Below are 26,860 nucleotides of genomic sequence, written 5' to 3'. Positions count from 1 at the left end.
ACCATCACTAAATGAATGGTTGTTAAGTGAGGACCACCTGTATTTCAAAGCACGCCTCTGCCATCTGCATGGTGCGACCTACCTTCCAGGATCTGCAGGAGGATTGGAGAAAAAAGGGATTTACAAATTTTTGAATGCTGACCTTCATTTGCATACCGCAGTCTGTTTCCTTTATTTCTTTGATAGCACAAATCTATCAATCTATCAGCCCAGGTTTAGCGATTTCCCCCGTTAGCTCCAGTAAATATAGAACGATTTTACTTTCTCCAGCAAAGTCATAGTTTCCTCAAATTCCACCATTACTTGCCTGAATTAAGAATAGTGGATGGCCTCGCTTGTACATGGCTTAATTTTGGCTCAGCAGAGGGCTTCTGCCAAGCCAATTGTGGCTTGTTAAGCAAACCACAGTTAGCAAAATAGTGTGCAACCAGCCCAGCCAGTTGCGGTTTTTAAAGAAAATAGCATACGGTGTGGTTGGAACCCCAGCAGATTGATAGAAGAGGGAAGGGAGGATTAAATTCACAACTTGAGCAGTTTCAGATGAGTCGCCTTTAGTTTTAATTCAGTTTAAATGTAAGGGAAATTAGACTGGATTTGGGACATTAGTAATCCCACCCAGTTCTCTCTTAGCTGGGAAAAAAATGAATTTCTGGGGAGGGAGACCTGTGAATTCACTCATTTGTTTAATATGAAAGGGGTGTTTTTTAATCACTGTCAAAAGGGCTGGTTTTGCCTGCACCCCCCATTATGAAAAAGGGGGGGGGAATCGGGAAGACTGCAGAAATACCTTAAGTGGGTCAGGTTTGTAAATTGAGTTTTCTTCCAATCTGGATCCCTAAAAGCTTTGCCGGCTTTGGTTCACCCAATATCCTCAGATGGTTTATGGAAATCTAGCCAGCGACATACGCATTTGATAAATAAAGTACTTAATGGTTTATCAAGGTTGCTTAGCTTCGAATGCTAGAATGAAAGGGCCCAACTCCATCCCGTGCCCAGGGCAGGAATCCCCCACTGGCAGCATTTTGACAGATAGCCATCCAGCCTCCGTTTAGATGTCTCCCCGCAAAAGAGGCAGTCATGGAACCTGTTTATGCCCTTTGCCCTTCACACCCAGTAAACCCTAGTTTGTGAGGACCCAGTTAATCGTGGTTATTGAGTAAGCCATGGTTACATCTCTTTTCCCCTCCTAGGCTCTTCTGGACCAACATGTCCCAACGGCATTCAACTGGCTCTCTGGGAGATAAAGATCTCCTTCAGGACCATCAGAATCAGCCCATCAGCAGCAACAGCGTGTCTCCACAGGAGAAATGCACTTCCATGTCCGCATTGGAGGGCACTGGCCTTCTGGCCGAAGGCCCACCATCGCTCCCCAAGCCGCGGAGGATCATCCTCAGCACCAAAAGTCCCGCTGCCCTCAAAGTGGGCACCCAGCAGCTCATTCCCAGAAGCTTAGCCGAGGTTCCCAAGTCCAAGGTTCCCATCCGCCATCAGAGTTTCTCCGATGAGGCGGTGGGGGGCAGAGAAGCAGTCCATTTGGACCCCAAGCATTTGTCAGCTCCCAGCATTACCCTGGAGGATCCGGAGGACGAGCTGGTTGTGGGCGAGGGGACGCTGAAACGCAATTTGCGCAACATGTCCTACCGGGCGGCGATGAAGGGCGTGAAGAACGGCGGTGAACCAGAGCTATCCAAGGGCTCTGTGGGGCTCAAGCCAGTGTTGGAGGAAACCAAACCCCCCAATAGCCGGAGCCCTGGGAGGAGCAAGGTAGGTTAAAACACCCCCCAATTTGCTTGTACATCTGCATGGGTTCCCCCCAAATGACACCTCAAAGCAATTCTTGAAGGCATCTCCCCATACTTCACACTCAATGTGTTGGCTTGTGGCTTAGTGCAACAGGCACATCTGGACGCTGCCTGAGCAGCCCAGCTGCCCCATGGTTAAAACCGACAGAGGAACACACGGATAAAGGCCTAGCAATGCATTGCCTAGCAATGTTTTAACCACGGTTTATTAAGAACCACAGTTGGGCACAAGGGTGCTTTGACACCATGGCTGGCCCAAGCCACCACATTTTATGGTGTCTGACTTTCATTTCAACACCTTGCGTTACGCTGTAAAGGCCCTGGATAGCTTTTGACTGTGTCAGATTCTTAAATTCTGGCTTATGCACCTGGATCGAGAAACCATGGTGCTGTCCACCCTGTGAATCTTGCATTTTTGACTCTTTGTTCAGCTTAGGGCAAGAGCTTTCATTCTCCATCAGCCCAAGCTGTCCAACTTCATGCTAGATAGTGTTTTTTTCCCACGGGCAAACCCCTAACAAAACTAGCCGCTAGCTTTCCTTATGATGTTGGCTGATGTATAACCAGGAAAAGTCAAAGGTTGAAGAGTGTTGGAAACCAAGTTAACTCCTTCACTCCAATGCATGAGATTGGGGAATCTTCCAAACTTTCTTTCCAAACTGGGATGGATGTTAATGATATTTTTATCTCGCCTTTTTTGGCTGCTAATGACTTCTTAAAAGGAGGGTTTTCCTCAGATTTGAAGTTCTTTGAATAGGGAATAGAAGAGGCTAGAAAAGAACATTTTTTTAGGAACTGGAAATACTGAATGAGAGCAGGAAACTGGTGCTGGCTAATGGAAATTGTTCACAGGCTGAATGGCAAGAAGACAGTTCCTGCTCAGGGATGGCGGCTTTGAATCCATCTGCCTCCTGGTCACTTCATGGATACATCCGTGTCATTTTCTTGACCGCACTGCAGAAGTAGTTCTCATTGCCTGCTCTTTGTGCTGCTTCCCACGCGTTTGGATTTCCTTGTGGTCTCCCATCCAAATGCTAACCAAAGTGGACCTGCTGAGATTTTCCATGCTCAGTCCCAAGAAAATGGGGAGCAGCTAAGGAGGGCTCAGGGCTGCATAAAATAACTTGGCCGGGTTGGGGTCAATTTTGACGGGCAGCCAAATTTTTTGCAGCCTGTTCAGAAGGCACCAGGAATCGAATCCGGGGCTTCCTGGACAGTGAAAGGGCGGCGGGTCAGTTGGATGGTACAACTGGTTGCGCTCAACGTCTGTGTGTTGATTTCCAGGGACGCTTGGGGTAGAAATTTGCTTTCATGCCTCAACGAAGCCAGCTTGCCTCTGCTGAGCAATTTGGGGAATGTTGAAGAAAGATTCCCCAAATTCCCCAAAACTTAAGTAAGATCTGAGTGCCCATTTGAAAAAGAAAACTGAAACCCAGCGCAGAGCAGCCGGTGTCTTGCCTTCATAACTCCTTTTATTATTTTTAAAAAATACGGAGGATCAAGCCACGTTGCTGCTCAAACGTAGCTTATTGACAGAGATTATCTTCCGTTTTAACCCCGAGGGGGACCGTAGAAGGAACTGGGCTGAGCTATGGAGTCTGAGTTCTCGTTGCTACAAAAAACATCCATTGCACAACTTTTTGGCGTGGGAGGCTGTGATTGTAGATGTTGCTTTTCAACTCTGGGCCAGGTTACGGAAGTGGAAACGCACATTTGTCTTTCCTGCGTGATGCAACGGTTGTGGCATCACAAACTCTTCATTTGACAACATAGAGAAGAGAAATTTGATATTTTCTGAGCTTCACCTTTCCCAGTCCTGGACTGGCATTTAACCACTAGACTGCACTGCCCTTTCAATATTGACCTGGGTTAACCGAGCAGTGTCTGAATTGAACCCCTTGCCATGCTCTTAACACATTTGGCTTCTCCAGCCCTTCCTCCACCTGCTTTCAGTAAAGCTAAAAAGGGGCATCGTTGACTTAGCGAACAGGGTTGCTGGAACCATAACCCAGGGAGGGTCCTCCGAGATCATCCAGTCCAACCGCCTGCTCGATGCAGGATCCGCTAAAGCATTTTGCACAGATGACCATCCAGCCTTGGTCGGAGGAACGGGCTACTTCATGGGAGCAGTTAAACTGTTGAAACGATGCAACGACATCGTGACAGGGTGGGTGAATTTAGCCTCGCGGGAAAGCAAAGCACACTGATGGGAGACCCTCTTGTTCCCGACAGCGGACGTTGGGGCGCAAACGCCTGCAGCATCACGGCGGTTCTTTCAAAGATGGTGAGTCTCATATGTTGTAATGGGATGTGGGAAAGACCTTGGGAGATGGGGCGAAGAGACGCTGCCTAGGGAAGGGTCAGATAAGAGACAGCTTAGCCCTCAGCTGCATAATGGGCGGAGAAAGAGGCTCAGGAGGGACCCTCCCTAGTTTCTTGGGCTGTAAAGGAGACGAGGGTGGGGGATTTCTACTTTCAGAGTCTGTCAACGTAGCCTTACAATAAAGTAGAATTAGCTCATCTGTTCATGTTTGGTCTACCTGGGAAGGCTGACACCTAGGGAAGGGTCAGATAAGGGAGGGCAAAGCCCTCAGCTGCATAATGGGAGGAGAAAGAGGCTCAGGAGGGACCCTCCCTAGTTTCTTGGGCTGTAAAGGAGACGAGGGTGGGGGATTTCTACTTTCAGAGTCTGTCAACGTAGCCTTACAATAAAGTAGAATTAGCTCATCTGTTCATGTTTGGTCTACCTGGGAAGGCTGACACCTAGGGAAGGGTCAGATAAGGGAGGGCAAAGCCCTCAGCTGCATAATGGGAGGAGAAAGAGGCTCAGGAGGGACCCTCCCTGGTTTCTCGGGCTGTAAAAGGGACAAGAGAGAGTTGTCCTTTCAGACTTGCAAGATTCTGTCAATGTAGCTTCACAATAAAGTAGAATTAGCTCATCTGGTTGTATTTCCTGCCTGGTTTACCACGCACAGCTGACATATGTTCACCTGCTCTTGATCTTCACCGTTCCTTTCTTCAGATGTTTAAATCAATTTTATTCGGAGGCAGGCAGCAAAAGGGGCTGTTGACAGAGGTGAAAGGAGAGATTTCCTGCGCAACTTTTCCCCAGTAACACAGCTTGTGGTTGGTGGCTTTGAGCAACGAGACAGAGAGGCTGCTACCCCAGAGTAGTTCAGGGCGACTCCCAATCCGAGTCTCTCGGTTTTCCTTCTCCAGATCCCCGCTTGTATCAAGAGATCCGAGAGAAGGGCCTCAACTCCATCAATCACGAGTCGGACGATGACCTTCTCGAAGTAGACGTCATTCCTGAGAAGCATCCGCCTGCCAACGCGGTCATCATGGTGAAAAGCTACCGCCCTGCTCATGCCACCTGGAGCCAACAGCCCGAGGTAGGGACGAGAGATTGCCTATGGGCGAGGAGAAGAAATGGGTACGCGAGCTCTCTTTTCCATTTTTCCTTACTCCGTTGGGGTGTGAAAGCTGCTGGGTAAAGGAATGCAGTCTGGCCCCCAGAAGGATGTTGGAGAAATGAAACGGTTACTCAGTCCCGGAGCATCAAAAGTGTGAGGACGAGACTCGGACTGATTCCCCCCTTGACCTTTATGTCCTTAAAAACGGGTAGAGGTCAGGATGGGTTTTCGAGATACTATTAATATACCCTAAAGTAGCATTTCTGGCATCCCTGTGTTTTAACCTGGTTTTGAGAATTACTCTTCAGCAGCATCTAGGGGACCATCGGTTCTCCTTTTGATTTAATCCAACTCCTGTGCTCAAAGACAGATGTCTGGGCCAAATGCATCTGATGCCCCCTTTTGATTGGCTGCAAAAGAAATGGAATTTTGAACTTTGGAGCGGATGAGAATTTCCTGGAAATTGTCACAGGGTGGGTGGGTGGCATTCTTGGGCCACGTTCAGTGCTCAGGGAAGTGTGTGGGAGAATCCTGGGTCCTTTTATGTAATTCTCTTTCCAGCCTCCCTGGCTTCCCTCCCGTCCATTCAACCCCAAGGGAAATTCTCTCATGGGACCTTTTCAGATGAGGAGGGAAGGGCAGCCAGGGAGGGCAGAGGATGGAACAGGAAAACATAACCATCCTTTTTCCAGCTACCTGCTTCCTGCCCATCCATTCAATCTCAAGGAATTTTCTTCCATGGGACTTTTCAGAGAGGAAGGGAGGGCAGCCAGGGAGGCTGAAGAGGGATGGGAAGATATAGAGTAGAAACCGTCATCGTCCGCAGCTTCTCCCTCCTGCCTCTATAAAGTAAGCTGGGAAAATGTACTGAATGTAATAATTCTGACATCCTTGAGCTATCAACACAAAGCAAAAAAGGTTATTCCCTACCCCGCTCCCGTACGTGTCCACATCTTGCACAAAGGTCAGAAACAGAACGCAGACTGATCAGGTCTCCGCTTGGTGAGTCAACATCGACTCAGTCGGCTTCCACCCAGCCAGAAGTCTGGAAACAGGAAAGGTGCAAAGTGCACCTGGGCGGCCAAAATGCAGAGGAACTGCCCCTTGCCTGCTTTCTCTTAAGCCACGTGCATGCCCTTTCAAAGAAGGAGGGAAAAAATCTGAAAATTTCCTTGTGGAATGACCAGCTAGGAAGAAATGTATCTTTTGAGTTTCCCTTGGATGTTGTGGTAAGATAACCGAAGCTTGGAAACTCCCGGACTTGGGGCTGTGTAATTAAACGCACACACGCACGTTATTAGCTCTGATTTAGACACAGGCAGTATAGCAATGGGGCGCATCAGAGGCTGGTCCCTGTTTAATAGTTTGTCGTTCCACTTGTACGGTTTCCCATGGGGGAAAAAATCCCTCTCACTGCTTTTTGTAAAAAACCAAACATTAGCACTTTCCTCCCCGACCCCCAAAATGGATCTTAGGGGGAGAAAAGGATATTAGTTTCAGTTCGGTTGAAATAATTGGCTTTGCAGGAAAAGCAGAATGTAGGAAATACGTTGGGGCCTGACCCAACAAGGCTCACATTGATGGCGTTCCCACAACACCCTAAAGTTGGTTCAACTGGAGTTGGATTATGTGGGGATCAGTGGGTGTGTTTTCATGTATGAATCTGGCCCTCAAGTTCAACTACAATATGGCTGATCTTTTGGACATGGAGCATAGTGGTTAACTGTTATTAACCTGGGTTTAAGGTTAGCATGAAACCCATGTCCATCCCAACCACTTTGGAGATGTAGTCCAAGCTATCTGGAGGGTTCTTGCTGAAGTTTATGGACCAGTGGCTGGACCTGCCCCCCACCAAAGGTGTGGACTTCACCTTTCTAGATGTGAAGTCTTGGTATCTCCAAAGCCTTGAACTGTGCACATCGGAGGGTGCCCAGGTTGAGGGAAGCAGAGCAGAGCAGTTGAAGGCCTCTAGAACTTCTTCTAGAAGTTCCCCAAGGCCTCTTGGTGGGTCCTGATGGGCATAAGATGCTGGACTGAACTTCCAAAGCAAAGATGGTCCTCCTTAGACAAAGCCCATCTCCCCACTTCTTTCTTCAGTGGCCTTTTTCATCAGTCAGCAGTCCCACCAACAAGGAATTCTGATGTCAGGAGAACATGAGTCCCTTGAATTTGTCTTCTGCAGGTCCTGGAAACTGGCATCTTGGACCGGATATCGCCGGAAGAACGCAAGAGGCAGGAGGTGAGCGAAGGCATGGGGTGGAGAAACAGGAATGCTTCTTGCGAAGATTGAAGCATCTCTTCAGCGCCCTTTTGGCCTCCCCAGCCCAACTCAATGTTCCGAAGAAGTGATGGAAAAAGGCTTGGCCTTCTGTTGGTCAGCAGGAGAACCCCCCAAGATCAGGGCCAGATTTTGGGGGTGGGGGGAGAGAAGCCAGCTAACAAAAGATGGGCTTTGAAATCCAGAAGCACCGCCCCACTTCTTCATTCTCAGCCCCACTTGTGGTCCCATGACCCACCCTTCCCATTGCCCACCACACACACAGGGACAGAACACACTGCTTCATTTCACCCAAGGAAATACAGGCATTTCAGCGGCACTGGGGGTTGGAAAGAAATCCAGATGCTCAACCCCACCAGCTTGCCTAACCTGGTTTCTTATCTGCTGCCTGTTACTGTGTTTTTTGGAGAAGATCCAGCAGAAGGAAACTCACCCCTGGCCACCCTGCCTTTGCTGCAGAAAATGGAGGGCAACAGCAATGCTTTTTCACCCATGCAACTTCAACTCCCAGCAGTCCCCAGCCAGCCGAGCCAGTGCTAAGAATTCTCGGAGGTCAAGGCCACTAAAAAAAAATTGCCTGGCGTCCCTGCGAGGTGGCCCCTGAGCCTTCATTTTTAAAAACACAGGGTCGATGCCCCTAAACCTCATTCTTGGTGGGTTGGCCCCTGGGTCCAGGCCAACTTTGAAGAGCGATAAGCCACGATGGGTGGTTGACAGAACTGGGAGGGTTTTGTGACTCGCACAAAATGGCTACCGAGTCTGCTTGCCGGGCATTTTCTGAAAAAGGAGTGAAGTTATTCCTTCGCCTGATGTTTTGTCCTAGTGCGGCTTGCTCTTGACTCCTGTTTAATTATCATTATTTCATTCTGAGGCTGAAACCTGTGCCAGTTCCTGCTAATGCTTTGCCCGTGGAGCAAGCCGGCTTCTTTCCCCCTCGAACCTCTCGCACACGTGGCAAACAAGCTGGCATTTGCCCACCTTCACCCGCCTCTTCTCTTCTGCCCTCTTGCGCAGGCCATATTTGAGATTATCACCTCCGAGTATTCCTACAGCCATAGCTTGACGATCCTCGTTGAGCACTTTCTGAAATCGGAGGGGCTGCGCGAGACCATGACGCAGACGGACCACCACCACCTTTTCTCCAACGTCGGGGACATCCTGGCTGTCAGCAAGAGGTCAGTTTGGCGGAGAAGCGCAGGCAGCGCAGCGTAGCGGTCGACGGACTTGGCGTCCCACGGGTTTCAGTTCCTGCCGGCATCCCACCGGAGGACCGCTGGCGAAGCGAAACGTTTTGCCTTAGCTCCTCGGTGAGGCTGTTGTGAGTTTCTTACAAGGCAGTTTCTAGCTTTTTTGAGGACTTGGAGAAGAGGCACCAGGAGGATGTCGTGATCTTGGAGATCAGCAACATTGTGGAAGCGCACGCCTCCCAGCACTTCAACCCCTACGTCGTCTACTGCTCCAACGAGGTGTACCAGCAGAGGACCCTTCAGAAGCTGTTGTAAGTTGCTGCGTGGAGGCTGAGCTGGGAGATCTTGCTCTTTGCTGATGCTGCTGGGATCTGTTGTTGTTGTTGTTTTCGTAACAAGAAAAAGAAAGTGAATAAAACCACAATAATAATAACAGTGGAGATGCATACAGGTAGTCCTTGCTTAACAACCATTTGTTTAGCAATAGTTCGGAGTTACGACAGTGCTGAAAAAACCGACTTACGACCGTCGCAGTGCCATGTGATGACGGTTTGGGTGCTTGGCAACCAGTTCACATTTACGGCTGTTGCAGCGTCATGGGGTCACGAGATCACCATTTTTGACCTTCCTGGCTGGCTTCTGGCAAGCAAAAACAATCAGGAACTGTGTGATTTGCTTAACGACCGCGTGGGTCGCTTAACGCCTGCAGTGACTCACTTAACAGCCGCTGCAAAAAAGGCTGTAAAATCAGGTCAGATTCCCTTAATGACCGATTCGCTTAGCAACCAAAATTCCAGTCCCAATTGTGGTCATTAAGTGAAGGCCACCTGTACGCTGTCATAGAAAAGAAAAGACATAAAAAGTGCTTTATGAAAAAGTAAAAGAAAGTGCAGCAAAAAAGAAAAAGAAAAAACAGTATATTACAATGCTTCTCAACCTTGGCAACTTTAAGGTGTGTGGACTTCACCGTTCAGAATCCCCCAGCCAGCATGGGAGTTGAAGTCCACTTCAGCATGGGAATTCTGGGAGTTGAAGTCCACTTCAGCATGGGAATTCTGGGAGTTGAAGTCCACACGCCTTAAAGTCGCCAAGGTTGAGAAACACTGGTATATTATATGTCATTATAGCAGTAACCCACTTCTATATATACTTACGTGACGAAAATATTATTCAAGGATGTTTATATTTCTAATACATTTCTATAAAAATTTTTTTAACCTACCATAATTTGTGTAAATGAATCCAATATTCGGTTATGCTTGTCCATACAAGCCTACATCTGTAGGCAATCTGCTTCTAAGTGGCAATCAGGTCTTCAATCCCTTGAGTTTATCTTCCCAATGCTCCTCTTTTGGGGGAGACGGGCGGTAATTAAATTTGAATAATGAATAAATAAATATCAGTCTTTTAGCCATCGTAAGAGGATTCCTTTACGTTGTCCGGTCGTCAAGTTCCAACGTGTCTGGGATCTTAAAGGATCCTTTGGTTACTTTGCAATATGGGGATCGTTATCACCTTTCCCTGCAATTGAAGGCACCAACAGGCCTCAGATTTCTTGCCCCTGCCCCCCGGCAAATCTCTCTGCAAGAGATCAGCTCCACCTTCCTTGAAGCCTGTTCATTCAGCTCCCAAAATGCCCACACAGCACAGTCCCGTCTGGGGGATTCTGGGAATCAAAGTCCAGGAGAGAGGCGCCCAATTGCTCTCCAGCAACCCAACTGGCAAGCCAATATTGGAAGGTGATGGGAAGAAGGGTTTGAGGTGGGCCCCCGCCCCACAGGGCCCTCCCAGCCCTTCGTGCATTCCCCTTCCCAGGGAATTGGGATTCTCAGTGTAGCTGAAAATTATAAAACCTAGGAGGGATAGGATAGGCATAAAGTCACATTTGCTGTGTTTAATGCTCAGTAGCACTGCAAAATGAAGGAGGGTCCTGGGGGGAAGAATGCCGGTCCAGAGGGAACCCTAAAGTACCTTTTTGCTGGGTGAAAAATCACACTGCGTTTCCCAATCTTGTTTTCAGAGCCACAAATGCTGCCTTTAAGGAGACATTAAAGCAGATTGAGCAGAAGCCAGAATGCGGCGGCCTCCCCTTGATTTCATTCCTCATCCTTCCGATGCAGAGGGTGACCCGCCTGCCTCTCCTCATGGACGTGAGTAAAACTGGGAAGTGGATGGTTCTGGCCCCCTCCAAACCTCAGCAAGGAGCTGGGTTGCTAGTCCTCAGTGAGGAACTGTTCCTGCTTGCCCAGCCATTACTGGTCCCAAGCGTGTATTTTGCTTGGTTCATCCATCACATTCACTTGGTAGAAAACATTACGATTGTGCTGCTGTCCTAAGTGTATTGTTTCTATTCATTTCATAGAATGACAGAGTTGGAATGGATCTTTGAGGTCATCTAGTCCAACCCCCTTCCTGGGGCAGAAATTTAGTTCACGGTTGCAGAGTTTAGTAGAGCAATACTAAGTGTACCATTAATGTATTATTGAATACATTTGAACAGTATAGTTAGTAGATTAGCAAAGTAATTTAATAATTCTTAGACTAATTGGTGCTCTGCAGCTCCTATTTCTCTGACATCCATCCAGTTGAAATATCTCTGCCAGTACATGGATCTGCCCACCTCCCCAAATCATTTCTTCCTCCCTCAAAGAAGTCAAACCACTGAGAAAGCGCTTTGGTGTCTGCTTGAAAGTTAATCATTTTTACTGCATTTTAATACCCAATTCGATGAATGATGCAAGGGGGCTGAGTCATCATGCAAGACAGGACGGTTAAGAACAAACGAAAGACATTTCATTTCATTTAAACCATCCTTAGGCAAGGGAGAGACCTAAAATAAATTAAATAGCACAAACTAAAAGGGCAAAAAGTAGAAGGGGGAGAGAGAGAAAGAAAACTACTAAAAATCGTGAAAAATGCATCATTTTTCTGCAGCAGCAAAGCAGTGGTGTGTTTATACAAATCTGATATGTCCTTTAGCTATCTAGTTAAGATCTGCTTCTCTGTGATTTTCCACCCACTGCTTCTGGCTGTCTTCCTGAGCAGCGACAGATTTATCTGTGACCCCTTCATCTTAATCCACGTCTGCAGCTTTCTACTGAACTACAATTCCCAGCATTCTCTTCTCCATTGGCCAAGCTGGCTGGGTCTGCTGGGACCCAGGCTCATCCCTGCCCTTAATGTCCTCCTTGAAAACATTTTGGCCTGTTCTTGACACACTACACCAGATGTGGCCTGAACCCACAAGGACCAGCAAACTAGGCACTGCAAACATCTGTAAAAGGGGGAGAACGTTGGCAAAACCATCTTCTTCCATTTCAGACCGTCTGCCAAAAAACTCAGGTGGACACAACTGCTTACCATGCAGCCACTCAAGCTCTGAAGGCCATCAGCAAGGTAAGATCTCCGGCACATGCAGAAAACAGAGAAATGACCTTCTTTGGGGCTAAACTGGCTAATGCTTTTTAGGGAGAAGGGAGAGGAAAAATGTTGTTTCTGGGGTGCTGCTGTCTGGAAATTCTCCACCCCATTTGTGAGCTGAAAGAATGGGAGGAGAATTTATATTGTTTAGCCTTCTCCAAAAGAAAAGAGAAAAAAATTCTGAACAATGTGGTAGGGGTAGGACTTTCTCTTCATGGTGAAAGTTTGGCAAGTTACCTTTGACTATCTTGTCACTCTTCCATCAAATTTAATAAAAACTGGTTGGAAAGCCGTCTCTGCCCCTTGTTCTGGAGGATCTGTGCCTGCTTTAAGCACCTCCTGTGGTCTCCTCCAGGGCTTCCCAACCAGGGTTCTACGCCACCCTCGGGTTCCATGAGAAGCCGCTTGGGGTTCCCTGGGAGATCACGATTTATTTTAAAAATTAGTTCCAATTTGGGCAACTTCACATCCAAGAGGTAAGTTCCATTCTTTATTTTTAATTGAAGAACACCGTGAATGTGTATAGACAGGCCTACCCATGAACGAATAGAATAATTTTGTAACTTCTGGCCTGTATTTCAGCCTGAATGGGCAGGGACTCCCCGAGGCCTGAAAAATATTTCAAGGGTTCCTCCAGGGTCAAAAGGTTGAGAAGGGCTGGTATAATCAAAGCTTGAGCAGGGCCTTTTCTTCCATCCTCCATTTGTCTTCCCAGCTTGTGAAGAGGTGCAACGAGGGGGCCCACGCCATGGAAAGGACCGAACAGATGTGCAGTTTGCAGAATCAGCTGGATTTTGGAAAAGTCAAGGTGAGGCCTGGCTTCCAAGAGGCTCTCAGCCCCTAGCTTGGAGGGAAAAGGTGATAAATTCTGGATTGCCCCATTACGCCAAATTGACGTGGCCATATCTGGATCGGGTGCTCCTCCGCTCTTTGTGTTAAGACATCTTGGGAGAAGGATCAAGCCTGCTTTTGTTTCTTACGATGGTCAACAAGATGTCTCTGAAGAAATGGTGTTTGTGGACGGTTTGGACCTCCCGTTCTGGGCTTGACGTCCCAACAGTTGGCCTTGCAGGTGAACCAACCTTCTGCCTCTTCCAGAACTTCCCGCTGATCTCAGCTTCCCGGTGGCTGTTGAAAAGGGGCGAAGTCTCCCTCCCTCTGGTCGAAGAAGCCGGGATTTTCCGGAAGGGCACCGGGCGGGGAAGCTGTTACCTCTTTGTCTTCAACGATGTCCTGATCCTCACCAAGAAAAAAAGGTGAATAAGGAGAACGTCTCAATGGGTTTTGTTTTTTTGCTCCCTGACCATCTTGGGAGGCTTAATTGTTGAAGGTCTCCTTGGATTATTTTGGTTATTCACCATGTTTGCATCCATACTTACGGAAGGGCTGTTGGTAGCTCGGTCAAAAGCCTTGGTCAAAGATGAAGAATTTGTGTCTCTTCAGCAGATGCAGGACCACCCCTTCCTTCCTCCTTGATCTTGGCTATGGCTGATGGGAGTTGCCCCTGCCATCCCTGGAACCTGTAAATGCCCAGATGTTGCTCAGCAGACCATCTTTTCCGTCTTGGCTGGCATTAGGAGAACTTGCAGCCAACCTCTGGAGGGCCATCAGTGCTTCATCCATTTTGTAGAGCAGCATTTCCCATCTGACCTCCTCCAGATGGGTGAACTTCAATGCCCAGAATTCTCAGCAATGGCTGGGCTGGCCAGGGAATGCTGGGAGCGGAGGTCTATGCATCTGGAAGATGTCCAGGTGGGAAGATGATTCTAAGCATGGTTTGCAGGCAGATGAAGAGCTTTCTGAATTGATGTTGGGGGTGGGGTTGTTGTGTTCCAGCCCTGTTCTGTGTTTCACAACCCTAACCCCAAAATGGGATGAGTTAAGCTTCCTTCTTAATTCAGGGCAGTTTGGTCCATGGCCTAGAATTCCAGAATGGAGGAAAATTAAGCCTGGGTCCTGCATTTTGCAGGCAGATAGATCAGGAAAGGAAACCATTTTAGCTTGTGCAAAGGTGAAGGAAAATTACTTCTTTAGACAATTCTCTTGGGGACCTGCCCCAAGTGGTTTCCACTTGCCCATCTTCGGGTGATCTTGCCCTTAAAATCATCAAATCCTAGCGTTGGGACTTCCGAGGTCATCTCGATTAACCCTGGCTGTGGGCAGGATGTGCCAGAGCATCTCTGCCTGCCCAGCCTGTTTTAACTCTGTGGGAACTCAATTAGCACGTGGGGGATGCTTAAATGATGCTTAAATTTGGCTCAGCCCCCTCCTTATGGTCCAGCAGGAGCAAAAATAGCCCAGAGAAAGGTAGGGAAGACATAAGTCCCTTTTGAAGGAGACTCCCCAGAAAGTATCTGTCTGGATCCTGCAGGGGTTGGGCTAGATGACCTCGAAGAGCCCATCCCCATCTAGGATCCTAAATCCAGCCAAGCCTTCCCCCAGCTGCCACCCTGTAGACCTCAACTCCCATAACTGTCAGCCACAAGGGCTCTAGATTAGGAGGGGCCACCATAATCAAGCAAAAAGCAGATTTTACTCTCCCCCAATTTAATTGTCTTCCTGTTGCAGATAGAGAATTTTTAACAGACCCTTAAAAGAACCCAAATAATGTTTAATGTATAATGTTTCTTCATTATATTCACAAACAATCGCCCCCATAGTAATTGTTGCAATCACCACAATTATAATTATTTTCTAAATATCTTCTATGCCGATCCTCTATGCTCCCTGCGTTATAACATTTCCCCACCCAGCCCTGTTCCCCACGGCATTGTTTCGAGGGGGCGACTCTGTCACCTTTTTACAAATGCAAAAGTCTGTAAAAATCCGCCACTTCCTGCCTGCCCCTGAGAAATATGTTTTTTAAAAACCTAAATATATATTTTTTGCTGTTTCTAATCCTCTTGATGGATTCTGGATGCCCATCTGTTTTGCCTCAAGAACGCTTTGGAGCAGGAAGCTGAGGATGGAGTTTCTGGCATAACAATTTGAGAAATGCCAGACTAGCGATAAGCGGAGGGTCGTGGAATGTGGTCACACCCGGTCCCTTGCTGTCCCTGCACACTTGCTCTGCATGAGAACGGTCTGACTCAGATGCTGGTGACAGCTAGAAAATCTGCAAGACTTGGGGAAAATCCAAAATTTATCTCATTCAACTTTCAAGGAAACTGCTCAGCAAAATTGCTTCTTTTCATTTTTGTTCTTTCTTCTGTTTTTATTTGGCCCTGTTATTAGCATTGTTCTCGTTAATTTAATTTTAATTTATAAATTAATTTATAATACATGATCACGCATCAGTGTAAGGATTAAAGAAGTGGCATCTTTAATCTGCCTAGGAGAATCCTTGTGGATGGCAAACGCTGTTGGTTGCAGCAATGAAGATTGAGAGGTTTTAGGTGTTTGATTTCCCCTCTCTAAGCCAGGATTGTTTTAAGCAGGTTATCTCAAATGAGCCCCCCGAGCCTTGCTGACCAATAAAGTAATTGCGGCTTTCCCTATAGCTGTGTGGGAGCCTAAAAACTAACCAGAACCAAGCCAGGATTTGGAAATCAGGCAAATCCTAGGGAATTCATAGTTAAAACAAGCCAGGTTAAAGCAAAGCAAGCTATGTTTCAGATGGTGGCTTGTTGCTCAGGTTTCGGCCACCAACATGGGAATCCCTTAGCCTCCTTTTGCCCTCAGCCTTGGGGGGCAGAGCTGTCAGGTGGCTGTGAGTTGTTACAATAAGCCATGGGTTTTTTTCATGGCTTGGTAAGTGGCCACAAGAGGGCTTGAAATGTGAATTATCTTGAACATTTGTGCTGTTTCTGTCCACGCTTGTCTGTTCTTCTGCACAGCTCAGCTTTCCCCAAGCTTACACCACTCCAGCTGAGTGGACTGCGGTTCCCAGGATTCCCCGCAAGCTAGACTATTGTTGAGAATTCCCAGCATGCCACACCCAGCTTCATCATTGCAGAGAACTCCCCAAATCCAGCTGTTGAGATTTCCCAGAATCCCCTGCTCACTCCAGCTGGTGAGGATTCCCAGCATGCCCCAGCCAGCTTCATTGTCACAGGAAACTCCCAGAACCCCCCCACCCACCCCGCTTTTCCACTCCTTTGCTCGCATCGCTCAACTCCCTCCCGTCTTCTTTGACCCCACCCCGGCCCAGCGAGGAGAGTTACGCCGTCCTGAACTACGCCATGCTGGAGCATCTCTCGGTGGAGAAGATTGAAAACCCCGAGGGTGTGGCTGGCCTTGTCCGCGGTGGCCGCCTCTTCCGCCTGGACTTGCAGAAGAACAGCGAAGGCAAACCGGAGGTGGTCATCCTGGCCACAGAGTCCCGGTGAGTATTCCAGGCAGGGGCCAGAGAGGGGTCAGCAGCTGACCTGCTCCAAGCCTCCTCCCCGCCCGCTTGCTGTAATGGCCTGTTCATCAGTGGGTAAAAAGCTAGGCCAGGAAGCCCACAAACTGGGCTTTGAAAGAAGAACCTCCATGGCCTTCTTCTAAGAATTGCTCTCCCAAGTTCGACTGCTTCTGAAGCTGGAGGTTCTTCTTTCAAAGAGAAAGAATCAGCGATGGAGTCACTCTTCTCTGGTTCACACCTCAAACATGGCTGATTTTGGCCCAGGGTTAGCAAGATGAGGAGCGGGCGGGGAGGATGAATATTTCCGATCAGTAAATTAAATAAAGACTGGCTCAGCTTTTCATTTTGAGTGTGTAGGCAAGGTGACCACTTAGAGAGAGACGGTCGTTGTATTTCCAAGCTGCTCCATCCTTGGCTGATCCAAGGAAAATCAAGCCCGGTTTTGTAGTTGGATAGGAGACCACTGGGAGATCCCTGGCAGTTGGCTAGACTGGGAAGTTGGAAAGAAAGTCGAGCCCAGTTTGAGGAAGCTGCCTTAATGGTAGGTGTTACTCTGAATTAGGAAAAAGAGAAGTCAGTCTTCCAAATGGAAGAGTTTGGACCGGATCCGAAGCCTTGCAGAACATCGCTCCCTTTCATGCTAAATTCAGGTTAGGGCTCAGTTGCATTCTGACGTGCCCGCAAACCCAGCATTTACTCTCTGCAGGAGTGACAGGGCTCGGTGGATCAGCGCGTTGACGCACAGAGAGGAGAAAGAGGCCAGCACAGCAGAGAAGGGAGGTAAGAATTTTTCGTTCTTTTCCTTCAGCGAAAAATGTATGCCTTCCCCAAATTTTGGTCTTTGGCACTCCGCGTTTGCAGAATAAAACACAACGCTTTTGCTCCTCCTAATCCGCCTGTCCCGAGAGCTTAGGCACCCCCCTTAACCCAGATCTGGAATCACAGCCTTGGGAACCAACTGAAGCCATATAGCCTAAACCATGAATCGTGGCTTACAAGCTCAGAGCTGAGTTTGGGTATTGCGATTGCTCCCGGGCTGAGTGCAATACATTTGCCTGTCTCTGGTGATGCTAAGCTCTTTTTCGGGAGGGGAGATCTTATTCCTACGACCCCAGAACGGGGCTGTTTCCATGAACTACACGCACATCCAGATGTTGATTTGCAGCTGTTTTCATCCCTTCCCCCCCTTGGGTGTGTTGGTTGGCACTCACACAGCAACATCTGACCCCGCTTCGTCCAACCCAGAATCGAGCAGAGAAATTGGAAAGCCGGAAAGAATTTTGTGTTTGCAAAATCAGCCGCGCAGCAGCTCTTCCAGGCAGAGAGTCTTCCAGCCCAGGGCAAAAATGGAGTGTGAGAAGAATTGTGTCGTTTTGGGACACTCAGTTCCTTAAAGAAGCTTCTGACCTTTTGTTCTCGGGGTTTAATCCAGAGGAATGTGGTGGGAGAGGCTGCCTTCCCTGCTTGATTGCAGAAAACTAGGATTAACACTCCTTCTGCTGGTCACCAGTGGCATTTGCATCTGGGGGGAAAAATGCGCTGATGCTTGGATTTGGCTGGAGGAAAAAAACACATCTCAGTTTGGTCCTTCCCCCCTAAAAGCACAAAACACCACAAAACACTTTTGGAGCCTCCCGTTAAACCAGAACTCTGCCCTTTCCCGTACAACGTCCGTAAAAGATCTATGCATAATTTCCCCCTTTCCTCCAAAAACTTTGAACCAACAAAATCCATTAAAATTGCCACCAGGGTTACCCAGTATATACCAGTTTGATTCCAGTGTTGCCAAGCATTTTCTAGTCCCAAACTGGGACGAGCGAGGTTTTGTGACGACTTTGAAATGCCTCCTTCCGGGCTGATGTCCAATCAGACTTTTTCCTGCATTGCTATTTTTTATTCAAAAAAAGAAAGGGAGAGGCTACATCTGTTCTGGGCGACTCGCAAGGAGCAGTGAAAATACTCCTAAAAGCATCGTTGATATAAAACACAGCAGACAAAAAAGCAGCATTTTAAAAGCCCGGGAAAATAAATGCAGATTATTTCAAACCGCTTTGGAAACCGTCATACGCAAGTCTTGATATAATGGGGTGTGTTTTCCATTAAAGTTGCATTAAAAAAAAAAACTGCCACTCAACGTCATTGGCATACAAGTTTAAGAAATTATTGTTGTTGTTATATTTTTCAGCATTGTATCTCCCTCTTTACTGTGTTTTCTTGTCTCCCAAGCACTCAAACAGGTAGAGATCATCCGAGCCTACCTCGCTAAGCAGGCAGACGAGATTTCACTCCAACAAATGGACGTTGTCCTGGTCTTGAACAGGGAAGAAGGTGAGTAGATTTAGAAAGAGGGCTGACCACAATTATGCAGGCAGATTTTTTTTTTTTTTGCCCAGAATTAATTTTTTTTACCTGTCATGTAATTAAGGGAGGTAATGGCTGAGCTCCCATTTTAAAATTCACGTTTAAAAGGTGATTGAATGTATTTGAAAGGCTGAACAGCGAATAGAATGACTCTCCCCTTGTGTTTTTAATCATTTTCCCCTTTCCATCACCATAACAATTACAAATCCTTGAGATCCCACCTGACCAAGGTGTTTCTGAGCCTTCCTATTCCATAACTTTCATATAAGCTTATTTTTTTAATACTCTACCACTCGGATCTCTTCCCCAGTTCCGCCTCGCAGGGTGATCGTAAAACAGACTCGCTGCTCCATTAAAGGAGTGACAAAGCAATCCTGCTCCAGCGAATGTTGAAAAAGAGTATTTCTTGATGGAGTCTGAATTTTTTAATACTTAATTTTTTTTAAAGGGGGTCAAACTGATTGAAGGAAAAAAGCTATATGGGTAGTCCTCACTTAACGACCATTTGTTTGGTGACAGTTCAGACTTACGACCGTGCTGAAAAAACTGATGACCAGTCCACACGCTTATGACCATCACGCTGTCCCTGCAGTCACATGATCACGATCTGGGCTCTTGGCAACCGATTTGCATTCAGGACCATCGCAGCTTCTCGTGGTCACATGATAGCATGATTTGCTTAATGACCACGTGGTTCACTTAACTCCTGCGGTGATTTGCTTAACAACTGCTGCAAAAAAGGTCGTAAAATGGGGTCGAATTCACTTAATGACCACTTCATTTAGTAACTGAAATTCCGGTCCCAATTGTGGTTGTTAAGTGAGGCCTACCGGTACTTTATGACCCTTTCCCTTAGGAAATACTCATTTTTGTGAGCAATTATGATCTTGATGATGCCGTTTTCTCCATTATCTTGAAAATGTCGGCTTTCTAACCGAGGCAGTAAATTTAAACCTTCTGAATTATTTGCTTTAGTTCATCCAGTTACAAAGCTAACCTAAGTTTGATTAGGGGATTGTTGCTTGCTGCGTTGAAAGCCACATCCTGTGAACCCAAACTATGAGTTAGATTGCTTGCTACGTTGAAAGCCACATCCTCCAGCAGCAGTCGCGTCCTGCTTTTTACCTGTTGGCCCTTCTCCATCTTCTTCCAGGCTGGTATTTGGGGGAGCGTCTGCGTGACGGGGAGCAGGGCTGGTTCCCGCAAGCTTGCGCCCAGGAAATCACCAATCGCAACGCCGTCGAGCGCAACGTGCAGCGCATGGAACGCCTGCGCATCGAGACAGACGTGTGACATTGGAGCGCATGGAATCTCAATCGGCTTGGATGCTGAGAAATCAGAAGGTATTTCAAGGGCCGGGGGTTGCTAATCTGGATGCCGCACACTTCAATTCCTCCCGGACGGAACACGGACTCCCGTCTTTTTTAATAAACTGGATCGTAGGAGGACCACTGCCCAAAGCACTCCTTTGCACCTTCCAGCGAAGCTGAACTGAAGAGCTGCCTCTCTGGGTGGGTGCTGCTCCGAAAAGAGGTCGGCAACTGGCAGCCGTCGGACAGATCCTTCCCCTTTTGCAGTTTTAAAAAAAACCACAGAACTGAGTAATTTTTATGACAACTTGGTGGCTGACCATTATGTCTTCATCTGCTCCCCTTTTCCAATAATTCCTCAGCGGGCCTCTTAGGTAACACCTCCAGGTTGGCCTCCTGCAAGCAATTCTAACTTCTGAATGGCCCCACTATTTCATTTTGGGCATAACTCATTTTCTCTCTGTAAATCATTTGCAATGATGCCAAATGTGTTTCTGAAATCCAACTCTGTAGCTGATTCTCTTTCTGGCTTCTCCACTACCGCCTGATCCTATGAACTCTTGGGTTAGTTGCAAATTACCTTCCAAAATACTCCTTGAATAAAACAAAGGGGGATTGTGCATTTCATGGGGCACAACTCTTAATCTGAGAGAATCAAATTACCCACTTGAGCAGTTGGGGGATGCAAGATTGCATGCAGATTAACAAAATGAATGGCGGTGTTAAGTCTCGCTTTTGAAAAGCACCCACAACCAATATTTTTGGGTGTTTAGGATGGTGTCGGGGTTGAATCTTAAGTTCTCCCAGAATTCCCCAGCCTGGGGAATTCTGGGAAATGGACTTCACACGCCTTTTGGGGAAGCTGGCCTGTATCTTTCCATAGTCACATTCTTGCAGGCTGTTTTTACATCCATTCACTGTCCATATTTCCTAATACGTTGTGTTCCACAGAATTCTTTTAAGCCTCTTTATTTAATGGGAAGGAAGCAGAAATTGTGTTTGCATGCTTTTTTTCCCTCAAAGAAGAAAAGGCAATTGGTGAAATGCACAGGAAGCAAAGGTAAGAGTTTTGCAATTAGTCTCCAGATCTTCAATCTCAGATATGCAGATGATACCACTTTTAAAATTTAAAATTAATAATAATTTACTTAAAGCTACATTGCAAAGCCTCCTTGCTTGGAGAAAGGACCACATCTGGATGGATCTATACCCAGATGTATGCTAGAATATGTGAAGAAAGCTGGAATGAAGGAGAAGAGGGGAATGTTGGGCTAAAAACATTACTTGCGTACAGGTAGTCCTCGTTTAATGACCACAATTGGGACCGGAAGTTCAGTTGCTAAGTGAAGTGGTCATTAAGCGGGTCTGACCCGATTTTACCGCCTTTTTTGCGATGGTTGTTAAGCGAATCACTGCAGCCGTTAAGCAAACTACATGGTCATTAAGTGAATCACACAGTTCCCCATTGATTTTGCTTGCCAGAAGCCAGCCAGGAAGGTCGAAAATGGCAATCACATGGCCACAGGATGCTGCGACGGTCATAAATGTGAACCCGTTGCCAAGTACACAAACCATTATCACGTGACCTCAGGGACGCTGCAATGGTCATAAGTGTGAGGACCAGTCGTAAGTCAGATTTTTCAGCACCATGTAAGTCTGAACCATCACTAAACAAATGGTTGTTAAGTGAGGACTACCTGTAGCCAGCTTGGTTTTTCCAGATTTTGCCAAGGATTTACAAATTAAAAGTAGCAAAACAAAATAGAAGCAAACAAGATTGCTTAATTCTGATTTTCTTCTGTTCTGGCTGATTAAAGAAAATGAGCAAGGTTGTTTGGTTCTAACCAATTTGAGTTTTATTTTTATTTTTACTAGCAAACCTATCAGTAAAATTTGGGTGCAAGATGCTTTATAACCAGGGTCGAGCCAAGTTTTTTTCAAACAGGTTTTCACTGCCAAACTTCAGGAAATCAAAGCATTCTGCTCATTTTCTGTTACTTCCTAAGTCTTCTGACTCTTAACCTTTTTTTTGAAATTAAAAAAAATCTGCCTGCTTCCCTTGTTATAAAGTGATCTCTCTCCAGATTGTACTGATGGTCTGTTTGAGGGAGCCAAGAAGAGATTTTGGAGAACGCAAAAAATTGGCAGAAATATCAGGGATGACTCCGACAACTGTAATACTTACCTTGAGTTTTACTTTATTTTATTTTTTTAAAAAAGGACCACAAACTTCTGTTTGAAATATAAATATTACAGTAACGTAACAAAATCAGAACTCCTTTTGAATACGAGGCAATATGCGTAGCCCTTTTTTACAACGAGCCATGGAGGAGGGCAGGGAAGTGTCACAAAGGTGGGAAACATCGTTCTGCAGTCAACGTCTCTGCAAATCCCAGGCATTGCATACCAAAAAAATTGCTAGAAACGTTGGTTCAACAGCTTCCCATTGCCAAAACACCGTTTCTCTACGGCCATCCTTGAACTGAAGTCTTACATTTCTTCCAAGTTCAGTTTGATTCCTCCCATCAAGATCTCCCAACAACAACAAAAAAGAATCACACCATTGTAATGTACCCCAGAGGTCATCTAGTCCACCCCCTGCTAAGCGCAGGATCTCCAAACATCTTCCAAGTTACAGATTTCCCCATTGCTAGAGAAGCTGATCCGTTTAGCCTGTTACTTCTTGGGGTGTGTTTTTGGATCTCTCGGGCCTGAATTCTTGGAGAAAATATCCCCCCCCCGCACCTTAAATCTTTTTCAGGAAAAACAGCACAGGCAACTTCCAGACAATTGAGAATAGCTTAAACTTTCAAACTGGCCTAAACTTTCCCAGTGCACCGAAATCTTGCGCATCTTAAAGACCACACAAAATTCTCGTGGCTGTTTTCTCCAAACCCTATTTGCGGAAGGCTCCATTTTTGATAAATACCAGAATCGGGCAAATCTCAGATGTCGGCTGAGCTCTGCATTTTATATTGTCCTTGTAAACTTCTTCGGAGGAAATGTATAGCTGCCTAGTGTTTCGCTAAACCTGGAAGGAGAAATGTAAAAATTAGGCATTGGCCGAGCCTATCCCTAATCTTGCCTTCATTCTGTTTGACATTTTCATGCTTCAATTTGGAAATGTTCCCTGCATGTAGAAAGCTAGCGTCTCAGGGAGAAAACCACCCCTTCACTCCATGAGGTGATGAACTACGAAAAACCTTCCAGATCTGGATTTTGAAGAGGTACATGGAAGGGATTAAACAATACATTTCCTGTGTAGGAAAGGGGGAGAAATGCACACTAATAAATAATTTCTACTTCTGCAAATTGTCCTCTGGCTAAGATGGCTATAACACTTGCCTTTTTTTTTTTTACAGTTAACTTGGTTCAAAGCTGTCCATCTGTTTTAACTATCTAACCCCTCCCCCAGATAATTAAGTTAAACCTCAGCGATCTTTGTTCCATCTTATTAATTCAACTGCTGTTTTACATAAAGAAGTGGGAAATGACTTACTGTGCCCAGCTTCTTGCCTTGCATTGACTGCCAGTTGAGGTGGGCCTCCTTTGAAAGGAATAAAAATATTAAATGTCCTCTAGAATAAAACAATATCATTAGCTTGGCTGATTTTCACAGCAATATGGATGCTTGGGCGGATGGGAGACCACAAGGAAATGCCAAAGACGTCAGCTAGCTGGGGAAGTTGGGAAAAACTTTGTGGAACAAAGGCGGTGGCATGCTATGTCCTTATTTATTTTCTGTAAGCCAGTGAGAATCTTTTTGATAGAAATGCGTAAAACAAAGCAGTTCATAACAGTCAGCTTAAATCAGCTGTCCAATGCGTGGAAACAGGAGGCTTGCTTTGTTACACCCCAAGTGGTGAATTTTACATTTCATGCTCCCCGCACCGAGAAAGCTAGCTCGTCAGGGGAAAGGATTTTGAGTTTTGTCTATCTGGCTGTCGCAAAAAGCTACCTATCAGTCCAACATACCTTCTCGACATGTCGTTCCTATGTATCCATGAAGACACATGCATCGTCCGTTCTGGGCATTGCAGAAGGCGTTGATTGTGGAACATTTGCAGGTCTGGGAACAATCTGGGCCAAATTTTCTGAGCTGGCAGTCTGGATTAGCAGGAGGAAGGGACTGATTAAACCTGGAGTGACTCATTTTGCACACCTCTGATCTGGAACCGTGTCTTGCAGGAATGACCACCCTCCCCTCCCTAATCCCTAGAGACTTCTAAAGTTGGAGGGGCCCTTGAAGGGCATTTAGTCCACCCCAATTGCTCCTGCTTTTAGAAACTTTCCCTAGCATTCAGCTGTGACTCCCTCTCCCTCTTTCGTGCGTTCATTCCTTCATCTTCAAAATTCCCTGAAGGCTTTGGCTGGCCACCAGAAAAATCCTTGGGGGGAAAAAACTCAACAAATAAACCCACCAGGTTTTTAAAATGCATAAAACCGCAACAGCATCACGAGAAATGTAAAATAATATAAAGTCAAGTCACGGGCCCGCCAATTTCTCCCAATGTGCAAAACGAGCCTTTCCCGGCGAGCAGATCTGCTCTCGGCTTCTCAAATCCGCAGGAAAATTGGGTTCAGAAATTTGCCCTTTTTCCCCAGCAACAGTGATCCATTTGCACACTCACCCACATCACACCTAGATCCTGTTTTCCCCGGAGGGCAGAGACAGCGGCCAGTAGAGGGCTCACAAGGGGCTTTGCCTTCACAATCACACCTGTGTTGGCAGCTCTCTCCATATCTCCCCGCAACGCAGCCTGTAACCAAGAAACCTCTGTCATTTTTCTGAATCCTGTCCCATGCAATTTTCATTGTTATCACTCGTATTAGGAATATTTGTATCCTGCCGTCTGCACAAAAGCTGGTTTAAAATTGGAAATAACACAAAAGCCGTATTCAGAAACAAGGGGAAAAAAACAGAAGCAAAAACATTATTTAAGTTATTGGCTTCCTTAACATCTAGTTAAATCATAGTTAAGTTGCAGCTTGACACACACATCCCAGATTCCAGCCATCCGAGTAGCATCTGAGAAATATTTTACACCCTGCAAATTCTCTGAAATTTGGCAAATGTCAGCATTCCCCAATCATGAAATCGCTAGCAAGTATACTACGTTTTGGATGTTTCCCATCATATATAGACAAACAGGAAGCTTTTGACTTTGCTAGCAATTTAATGTTTGCTAACATTACCCATCGCCACGACTTCGGCCCCGAGGCTGCAAAAAATCACAGGCACCGTCAGCTCCATGTGTTTAATCCCTATGCTTATATCTCACCTTTCATCCAGAAGCTCAAGATGACATTTGTAGCCTTCCCTCCTATTTTTCCACACAACAACCCTGTGAGGTAGGCTGGGCCAAGAAAGAGCAGTGGGCCCAAAGTCACCCAGGGAGTTTCCAGGACTGAAGAGGACCGAGAATCCAGGTCTCCCAACTCAGATTAGGTGATTTGACCACTACTGTACCCATGTGGCCAGTAATTTCTCCTCCCATAAAGGAAAGGCAATCAGGGAGCCAGGTTCTTGGACCCAAACTTAGCCAGAACAAGCTTTAGGAATAGCATTCAATAAGATACTGAAGTTGGATTGGAACTCACTGCCCAGTTGTGCCCATGCAGCCCTGCTGTCAATCTGCAAAATGGCGGGCACGCCAATCAGCATTTCTTTCTCCCAAAGGAACCACCCTCAGAACCATTTAACCCATCTGCATTTTTCAGACAGCTTGAGATGCCACAAACGGGGGCCACTAGCTCATGCTCAGATATATGTCTTATTTCTGAGACCAAAAGGAGGAAGCATGTATTTCCCCACAAATTCCAATTATGGGGCAGGTGAGTCCTATGGACAGCACAAAAAAGCAGAAACTAGAATGTGGGGGGAGAGAGTCCTCTTACAGAAGGCAAAGCCACCTGAATTGCACTAAAGAATGTTGCTTTCTGCAGCCTAATTGCCTAAAAGGCATGACACAAAAGGAAGAAGGCATGCGGAGGGAAGAGGAAAAAAAAATCCTGGGTTACTCATTTAAGTTTTAAAAAGGTGTGCTTAGCTAGGACTTAAGCATTATATCCTACCTAACTTTGGGATCACTGAGGATGCAACAGGCTACGTACCTTTTTCGCAGTGGTGGCCGTGAAACCCTGGAGGACAAAGACATTCCCCGGATCCCGGATTGCACGATGCTCCATTTTGGCAGTTACATTGTTCTTGGCATCCAACTCCGTGGAATCCAGCAGGACAGGCTGAAGCAGGGGAACCAAAGGTCCGTGAAAAAAGACCATCTCACATTGCTTTCACCTGCCTAAAACTGCGCTCAGCTGTCTTGTCATAAAAACGAATGATTCTGAACATAGTATATTTTGGATTGGAAAAACATTGAATATTGCATATACGTGCATGCATCGATTCATTCCAAATATGCAGCCTTTTGAGACTTTGCAGGGGGGCTGGAAAGTCCAGCTTGGTAGCCCTTTAATAATAGTGCAAATTCCTTGGATTACTACATTTTCTTGGATGCAAATCCCCGTTAAGAGGAAAAATCCCCCTTCTGGGTCAAATGTGAACCAAAGTCCAGAACCGCTGCACGATAACTCCCATAATGCTGATCCTACCCAGTCGCGCCCTTGCTGGGAATTATGGGGATTAGAGCCAAAAACGGCTGGCGGCTACGAGACTGGAGGAGGCCGGCCGGGAGTCGCATCCAGAGCCTGTGCGAGAATCGGAAGCAGCTTCAAAACCCAGAG

At 46.6% G+C, this 26,860-nt stretch overlaps 2 protein-coding genes across 2 annotated transcripts in view; one reads left to right on the top strand and one right to left on the bottom strand.

Annotated features, from left to right (window-relative positions):
- The first annotated feature begins 1,121 nt into the window (after positions 1–1,121).
- On the top strand, positions 1,122–21,960 carry ARHGEF16 (Rho guanine nucleotide exchange factor 16). The gene is made up of 14 exons (XM_063317353.1): positions 1,122–1,764; positions 4,035–4,086; positions 5,022–5,194; positions 7,398–7,454; positions 8,508–8,668; positions 8,839–8,991; positions 10,701–10,830; positions 12,002–12,076; positions 12,816–12,908; positions 13,199–13,356; positions 16,251–16,424; positions 17,152–17,225; positions 18,672–18,773; positions 19,960–21,960. Exons 1-14 carry the CDS (start codon positions 1,207–1,209, stop codon positions 20,097–20,099), a joined length of 2,100 nt encoding a protein of 699 aa, XP_063173423.1. The 5' UTR covers positions 1,122–1,206; the 3' UTR covers positions 20,100–21,960.
- Positions 21,961–22,668: 708 nt separating this feature from the next.
- Positions 22,669–26,860, bottom strand: part of MEGF6 (multiple EGF like domains 6) — a 39,423-nt gene continuing 35,231 nt past the window's right edge. The window contains exons 32-38 of the mRNA XM_063317675.1: positions 26,787–26,845; positions 26,231–26,359; positions 25,313–25,338; positions 24,748–24,980; positions 24,092–24,223; positions 23,616–23,663; positions 22,669–23,147 (exon numbers count right to left, since the gene is read on the bottom strand). Coding sequence (XP_063173745.1) covers positions 23,131–23,147; positions 23,616–23,663; positions 24,092–24,223; positions 24,748–24,980; positions 25,313–25,338; positions 26,231–26,359; positions 26,787–26,845 — 644 coding nt within the window. The 3' untranslated portion in view covers positions 22,669–23,130. The remainder of the gene's footprint in view (positions 23,148–23,615; positions 23,664–24,091; positions 24,224–24,747; positions 24,981–25,312; positions 25,339–26,230; positions 26,360–26,786; positions 26,846–26,860) is intronic.

Source organism: Candoia aspera, chromosome 18 (genome assembly GCF_035149785.1).
Source record: "Candoia aspera isolate rCanAsp1 chromosome 18, rCanAsp1.hap2, whole genome shotgun sequence".
NCBI lineage: Eukaryota > Metazoa > Chordata > Lepidosauria > Squamata > Boidae > Candoia > Candoia aspera.
This window is presented reverse-complemented; position numbering and strand designations above follow the sequence as displayed.

What these genes read in the sequence shown, in the direction of transcription:
- ARHGEF16 (XM_063317353.1), top strand. Translation starts at nt 1,207, where the DNA reads ATGTCCCAACGGCATTCAACTGGCTCTCTGGGAGATAAAGATCTCCTT. An exon ending in CCTGGAGCCAACAGCCCGAG is followed by an intron (nt 5,195 to 7,397) that starts GTAGGGACGAGA and finishes TGTCTTCTGCAG; the next exon opens with GTCCTGGAAACTGGCATCTT. An exon ending in CAGCACAGCAGAGAAGGGAG is followed by an intron (nt 17,226 to 18,671) that starts GTAAGAATTTTT and finishes TTGTCTCCCAAG; the next exon opens with CACTCAAACAGGTAGAGATC.